This window comes from Monodelphis domestica, chromosome 5 (assembly GCF_027887165.1).
Source record: "Monodelphis domestica isolate mMonDom1 chromosome 5, mMonDom1.pri, whole genome shotgun sequence".
Taxonomy (NCBI): Eukaryota; Metazoa; Chordata; class Mammalia; order Didelphimorphia; family Didelphidae; genus Monodelphis; species Monodelphis domestica.
The window spans coordinates 53,571,359-53,579,661 of record NC_077231.1 but is presented as its reverse complement, the minus strand read 5'-3'; the positions used below and the strand labels follow the sequence as shown (position 1 = coordinate 53,579,661).

Below are 8,303 nucleotides of genomic sequence, written 5' to 3'. Positions count from 1 at the left end.
TTTAAATTTATAAAACATATCTGGAGTTTTCAGTAAGGATTAAAAAAAAAAACTTTTGGCAATTATTTATACCTGTTGGTATCAAAGGCAAGGGACCATGATAAACTAATTATATTTTTTAAATTTCAGTTCATAATTACCCAAATCTTTCAATAAAGTATGTTGATATTAGGCATATCTCAACTATCTGGAATATTCTAAGGTAACTAGTCTATTCTGAAGTCTTTTAAAACCTTTCCAAACATCTCCAATAGTTAAATGCTTACATTTGCTATTTATTAGTATATTTAAACACTAGGCAACTTTAATCATTCATTTAAATTTTTTAATGAAATTAAATTCAGAAATCAATTAAAAATTGAAATATGTTTGTTAAATGTAATAACAGAGAAATGTTTATACTTTTAATGAGATGGATCAGAAATATAACCAAAGGTTTTGCTGATTTGATTGACCAATTCCTTTTAATGATCTAATTTCTTAAATATATTAAGTATGAAAGAGCTCATCAAAAAAGATGAAAAGTATAGCCACTAGTGACTAATTATGTTTTCTTCTCACTTATATTCAGGTTCAGTGATTTTCTGACCTTTCCACAATCCTTTAGACTCGGTTTTCTTCCTGTTGGGGAGTCTGATTTGATCCTGGGTAATATTCTTTTGATACTGTTTCTTTCTCAGTTGTAATTAACAATATATCTTTTTCTAACTGTATATTTGGAAACTTATGCTGTAATAGGAAAACTATTAGAACAGCCAACATAAATAAAATGATTCTAAATGTTAAACAAGATAGGCATCGGAGATCACACACAACTGGTCGAGGTACTTCCCATTCTGGGTACCAAAAAGGATAGTCTGTAAATAAAGAAACAATTGGATGCTTGTTTTCATTTAGATAGGGCAAATTGTAAAAGAATTAGAGGATAATAATACATACGTTTCAATTTCTCACGTTCACTGTTACCTAGAAACATAGAGAAAATGTGTGTAAATATGTTAAAGGAAAGGATATTTTTAGAATTACAAAATCTAAATTGGAAGAGACCTTAGAAGTCATCTAGTCCAATACATATCTGAATAGGTGATTCCTCTGTAACATGGCCTAAAAATGGTAATGTAGTCTCTTCTTAAAAAATAATCAATGCTGGGGGCAGGTAAGTGACTCTGTGAATGGAGAACCAGACCTAGAGATGGGAGGTCCTGGGTTCAAATATGGCCTCAGACACCTCCCAGCTGTGTGACCCTGGGCAAGTCACTTCACTCCCATTATCTAGCCCTTACCACTCTTCCATCTTAGAACCAATACACAGTTTTGATTCTAAGATGTAAAGTAAGGGTTTAAATAAAGAAACAAATAAAAATAATCAAAGCAATCACTTTTTTTCCTTTAAGATACAGGTTTTTCTGTAGTTCAGGCTTGAAGGTGAAGAGCCACATTTGACTCCTATCTCTTTTTGCTGCAACATCCAAATGGAACCCATTTCTCTCTCTCTCTCTCTCTCTCTCTCTCTCTCTCTCTCTCTCTCTCTCTCTTCTCTCTCTCTCTCTCTCTCTCTCTCTTTCTCTCTCTCTCTCTCTCTCTCTCTCTCTCTCTCTCTCTCTCTCTCTCTCTCTCTCTCTCTCTCTCTCTCTCTCTCTCCCTCCCTCCCCGTCTCTCTGTCTGTCTGTCTGTCTCTGTCTCTCTGCCTCTCTCTCTCTGTGTGTCTCTCCGTTTGCCTGTCTGTCTGTCTGTCTGTCTCTGTCTCTCTCTCTCTTCCCCTCCCCCTTTCTCCCTCTCTCCTTCTCTCCCTTACCTTCCATCTTAGAATCAATACTGTGTATTGGTTCCAAGGCAGAAGAGTGGTAAGGGACCTCCCATCTCTGGGGCTGGCTCTCAATCCACCGAGCCATCTAGTTGCCCCCATGTATTGTTCTTTCTACAATCTTATAACTTTCTTTTCTTTTCCATTCCCAAAGCTACTATACTAGTTTAAATTCTTAACATCTCACTCTAGGATAGTCATCTCCCCACTTCAGGCTCTTATTGCCTCCTGCCAGTATCCTACCCACTGCCTTATCCTTTGTCTCTCAGGCTGATCATTCAAAGCAAAACAAAATATTTTCCTAAAATTATCCTAAAGATATGCAGGGGTTCCTGACCACCTTTGGGCAGTATTCAAAATCTCACAAATCTAGAACTCATAATATATCCCTATGTGTATGTATGTATGTGTATGTATGTATGTGTATGTATGTGTGTGTGTGTGTGTGTGTGTATAGGTTCTAGGTTTTTACCTATTTGCCTCTAACCACCTCCATGTTTGATCTAGGCTTTTTTGCCCATAGTAAGAAAAATACAATCAATCTACTAAGGATCAGAGGTTCTGGCCCATCTCCATCTGAAGGGGTATCCAAACACAAAATGACATATCCTTTGGTGTAGCAAAATGAATAGGTGCACGTGTTCATTTGCATGTATGTGCATACTGCACAGCCTCTCAGATAACTTGTAAAGGGGTATTTAAGTGAAAATAAGGATGCCTAATGATATAAACCTTTCCAGCTTGATATATATGGTATTTCTATCTTTGTCAATTTTATTTTTTGATACCTCAAACCAGTTTATAATTTACAAGTCAAAGAGTTATTGCAAGAGTTCTACAAATTCATAAATGAATTTATAAATAAGTAAATATACTTTCTCTATTAAACTGTATTAATCTATATATTAAGCAATTAATGCCTTTTAAATGTTACTTGTTCCAATAAATCGATGTTGCTTTCATTAATAAAACAAATTGATTTAAAAGCCAGAAAAAGTCCATTACTTTGTTCATATTCGTGTCTCTGGGCCATCCTCATCCTCTACACCAAGAGGTTGAGCCAGGAAGGGGAAGAGATGGAGTCCATAGAGGGTGTAGGCTTGGGAAGGTCTGAGGGATGGAGAGATTTGGAGCTCTGGACAAGAATAAAGGAGAGGACTAGAAATAATTAAGCAAAGGACAATATGGTATGATAAATTATTTTGATTGGGTAAGGGAATGTTAATGTCCATGGACATGGGAACGCAATGCTTTAGGATGAAGACAATATCTAGAGGACGACCATCTGTGTTTTTGGCTAAAGTGAAATGAGAGAGAATGAAGTAGGTCAAGAGAACTGACATATTCGAATGTCTGAGGGAATGTTAATGTTAGTTACCCCTAGTCACATGCTCCTGCCAATCACCCTGAGGTTTGCATCTCTCAGTTTTTGCCAACTTTTCATCCCTTATCACAGTTGAAATTCCTCAGTGAGGGCAGGAGTTGGGCTGAAGAGCAGGATTGCTAACACTTACTAAGGCACTGGATGCATTAGGAAAGGGAGGTATCCTGGGGGTTGGTAGATAATGGCTGTCGGAATTTTGATTGGATGATCTATTTGGGTTGAAAATATTTGAAAGGGTAAGAGGTTACTGGGGGATGGTGGTGCAGAGAGATTCTGGAAATGAGAATGGGTCATAGAAACACTCAGGGGACATGACTGAAAATGCAACCAGTACTGAAAAGAGTGGCCAAGGATGCCATGTTGGCAGGAGGGAGTCAAGCAACAGTGAGGGCCAAAAAGAGGGCAGGAGTGGGGAAGGAATAGTTTGTAGATGTAACCCAGTCGGTTAACTAGGCAGTGGATATTATAGAACACATAGTGGAGGGGACAGATAGATTTAAAGTGAGATTTTTTGGGGGGGGGGAAGAAATGTTGAGGAATATGGGACTAAAAAAAGGAAGCAGTAAAGGAGAGGGAATGAGGCTTGTTTTGAATTACTGGAATGTAGACAGTTGTTGGGGTTTTTTTTGGGGGGGATGGCATGTTCATCATTGAGGAAGGAATCCAAGCAGAATATTGATGGCTGGAGGGAAGTCCACCGAAAGAAGCAGGAAAATAGACTATTTAAGTTTTTCCCTTGAGGTTCAGGTTCATAACCCCGTGGAGATGTTGAGTTCAATGAGGCTCAGGAGGCCAAATCAACATGGCAGGCAGGAGAAAGCAAAAGTATAGCCTGGAAGAGACTAGACAGGAATTGGGAGGCAGCAATTCTGAACATGATCAAAGAAAGGCTCTTGAACACTGTAGCTGGGCAAAGACAGGGGCTACAGGTCAGTGGCCTGGATCTGAAACTGATGTAGATGTTCCTGAGAAAAGTCTCTGGAGTAAAGAAGGCACAGGGAAGGGGCCCAGATCCTACTTTTTAGTTTATTAAGTATTCCTTCAGAACCGAACTGTGAAGGAGGGAGTACAAATGTGATTATATTTTAGATGAAGAATCTGAGCTGCAGGAAATTCACACAGGGTCACAGAGCTAGTTACTGTTAGAAGCAGCACTCAAACCAAACCCCACCTCTAAAGAAAAGACTATAACCAAGACAGGAAAAAATGACTACCATATTGTAAGAAATTTTAAATGGAAATTGACCAAACATATTTGGAATAAGAGGGTAAAATTAAAACAGAAAGAGCTCAATGGTTATCTCCTGAAAGTAATACCAAAATGAAAACTCAAAAACTCATAAATAAAATCCAGAGCTTCCAACTCAAAGGGCAAAAGTATTATTAGCAGTCAAAAAAGAGCTCAAATATCAAGGAACATCAATAAGTGATATAATCCTTAATAGTTGTCACTCTAAAGATGACGAGAGTTTGAAATGATATTCCAAAAGACAAGAGAGAATGCTTTATAACCAAAGGCAACTTCATAACAAAACTAAGTATAAAAATAAAGGAGGTAAAATGGACTTTTTTTAAAAAAGGAATAGAGGATTTCCAAGCATTCCTAATCAGGACAGAACTGAGGGAGCCAATCTGTTTAGTCTTGAAAAGGAAAGACCTTGCTACTGACATAATTGCAATCTTCAAATATATGGATATCGTTTTCTCTATGTGGATATATGATATAGTTTTGTATACATTATGTGGATATAGTTTTATATGTGGATATAGTTTTATATACGTATGTAAAACTATATCCATACATTTGAAGACCGCAATTATACACATATTACACATTTTTATATATTCACTTTTATATATATATGTATACGTATGTTTGTGTCTAGATACACATTTCTAGACACACACACCCTTTTATGTGTGTATACACATAAACAACTAGAAGGAAGATCACACTTATTCTGTTTGGCTTTGAAAGGTAAAAACTAGCTCAATATTTTAGCCCGATATTCAGAAGCACAACTAAAGTGCTGACAAAACTAGAAGGGGTTACTGGAGGAGTAAAATTTATTCTCAAGTAAAGTTGCTGCTTGATGACTTGTTGGAAGAGAATTAATGTTTTAAATGAAATAGAGCATGATATAGATATAGGTGAAGCAAATTACTTTTAAGGTAGCTCCCAACTCTACCATTATATAATTCTACTTTGATAAGTGAAACAATAATAACATGGTGGCAAGAAACTATTATTAAACCATATGATTATCATCTAATACATTTGTGGATATTATTCTTTTCATTTTTAACATATTTCCTTAATCTTACTGCATAGCATATCCAGGCATTTATCCCCTTTGCTACATTGAGTACAAAATTTTCCTTCTTTATAAGGCCTTCTATTAGTGTTCCCACTGTAAAAACAAAACAAAACAAAACAGAAAAATATTATGTTAGGATATCAATTGTCACAGAAATTTAAATAGCAAAATTTTAAAATAAAAAATAGCTATTAATTCTTAATAAAATACTAATTTTTAGTTAAGAAAATTAACTCAAAGAAATACTTAACTAAGAAAATAGATCCTAAAACCAATTTTCTTCATGTACCAGTGACAAAGTAGCAAAATTTAAGATGAAAATAGATTGCTTACTCTTTTCTACTTTTACCTTACATAAAAATTTTGCCTCCCTCAGCCACTGATCCACCTCTCCTCCAATTTATATTACAAATTATACTCTAACCCCATGTTTTTCTGAGTCTCAATTTTGTTTATGAATAATAGTGTTTATCCTACTTTCTTAAAAACATTTAAAAAAGTATTATATGCTTGTTTGATGGAAATATGACAATAATCAGACTTGCTTACTGACCAGTAAAACGGAATAGATTTAGATATATTAAGTATGCCCAATAAATATGGAATCAGAAAGAATGATATAAGGTAAGGGGCAGATTTCTCTAATATGGTGAAGAAAATTATGTTAGCAGAACAGAATCAAGCAAATAGAAAAAAGCTGTGCAATAGTTTCTAAGTGGAAATGTACAGGGTAACAGAATGAATTTTAGTGAAATGACATTATTTTTAAGCAGTGATAGCAGGCGGGGCAGCTAGGATAGAGAACCAGGCCTAGAGACAGAAGGTCCTGGGTTCAATTTGATGTTAGATATTTCTGAGCTGTGTGATCCTGGGCAAGTTAACAACTTAACTGGGCAAATTGCCTAACCCTTGCTGCTCTTCTATCTTGAACTAATATTTAGTATTGATTCTAAAATGAAAGGTAATTGTTAAAAAAAAAGTGATGAAAAGGAATCAAGGGAAGGATAGACTAGATCAATTCAGAACTGGGTGGCTGGGGGTATTCCTTCTTGGAACTGAGACATTGTCTTGAGGCCCAACAAGAACTTGATGGGTAACTCTGAATGTTAAGACTAGAAGAGTCAGCCAGTCAGGCAGGAATAAAGCTCCAAATTCGTATACTCATGGATTTCAAGTTTTAAAGTTGGAAGGGATCTTCATCCAACCTTATCATTTTGTTAATAATTGTCTGGAAGCTCTGTTAACAGGTCCCAAATCATGTGCTGCAAGTCAAATGCCCCCAATTCTATGTATAGCAACCAGATAGCCTGAGGAAACCCCAAATTTCTGACTTCTTGTGGGCTAGCTATATCTATTCCTTTAACTCTTCATAAACTTATCTTTAAGTTTGTTGCAGATTTAGCAGTCAGATCTTGGTACTACTAGAAAAAAATCTTTCTTGCCCCATCCCTTACACCATTTCCTAATTATTTCCACAATTTAATCTAAGTATCAAGCAATAAAGTAGGCATAACAATGAGTAGCAGCATCTTCCTTCCTTGCTTCCTTCCTTGCTTCCTTCCTTCCTTGCTTCCTTCCTTCCTTCCTTCCTTGCTTCCTTCCTTCCTTGCTTCCTTCCTTCCTTGCTTGCTTCCTTCCTTGCTTCCTTCCTTGCTTGCTTCCTTGCTTCCTTGCTTCCTTCCTTCCTTCCTTCCTTCCTTCCTTCCTTCCTTCCTTCCTTCCTTCCTTCCTTCCTTCCTTCCTTCCTTCCTTCCTTCCTTCCTTCCTTCCTTCCTTCCTTCCTATTAAACATGGCTCAAAAATCTCCCACCGTCAACAAATTGGATAAGAAAAAGACAGTGATAAAGCAGCAGTTTTTATTCTCCATCCAGCAAGTGTGGCAGATTGCCCTAGTGACAGTCAACTGGTGTGACAGATGTCACACAAATTGATGAAGGGAAAAAAAGTTTAAGTAATTGCCATTCAATAGCCATATAGCTGGAAACCAGGCAAACCTCTTTGGTGGTAGTTAATAATATGAAAAGTAGATCAGTGAACATACTGCATAAGAAGAATCATACACATGTACCTGTGCTATAAGAAATGATGAATATAAGGAATTCAAAGAAATAAAAAACATCTCTCTGAACTGATAGAGAATTTTTAAAAAGCAGATCTAAAAGAACAGATTATAGCACAGTAAATCAAAACATCATCTCAAAAAAAGCTGAACGCATTTTAATAAGTGAACAACCAACAAAGGTCCTGGACAACAGATAAGAAAATTTAACTACTTCTTCTCCAGAGAGGTGGGTAACTATGAAAATAGAATGTTACTTGTAGTTACTGCACTGAATGATTTTGCTTAATTGTTTTTCTTTATTAAAAGAGAAATTTCAAACTGAAGGGTTAGAGGACTCATGCTATTAGAAATGACTTTTATATAATTACAAAAAGCATAAATGAAACATGTTTATTTTTAATGGAAAGGAGGCAGTTTTTTCTATAAATCCTTGAATAATGTAATGTAAAGGAACCTGTAAACCATAAGCATGATACAAATATATGTCATTAGTTTTAAGATCATTAAGTTAGACTGAACTTAAAAAACTTTTATATAATAGTGCCAATAACCCTCTAATATGGAGATAGTGACTAAGTAAAGTATCAAAGCAACTATTTTTCTGGATATTTTTATTTTTTTCTAAAAAAACCAATCTGCTAATATTCAGAGATGACATAGTAAAATGAAAGTGGCTTATGTATGTGTGACTTTTAAATATGACTTAGACCACCTTCAACCTCTGTTATAAAATCC

The 8,303-nt window shown here is 35.8% G+C and overlaps 1 protein-coding gene across 1 annotated transcript in view; it reads right to left on the bottom strand.

The window, feature by feature from the left end:
* Positions 1-311: 311 nt before the first annotated feature.
* Positions 312-8,303, bottom strand: part of LOC100017717 (GLIPR1-like protein 2) — a 28,472-nt gene continuing 20,480 nt past the window's right edge. The window contains exons 4-6 of the mRNA XM_007503066.3: positions 5,514-5,599; positions 940-966; positions 312-857 (exon numbers count right to left, since the gene is read on the bottom strand). Of these exons, the coding sequence (XP_007503128.1) occupies positions 604-857; positions 940-966; positions 5,514-5,599 (367 nt within the window). The 3' untranslated portion in view covers positions 312-603. The remainder of the gene's footprint in view (positions 858-939; positions 967-5,513; positions 5,600-8,303) is intronic.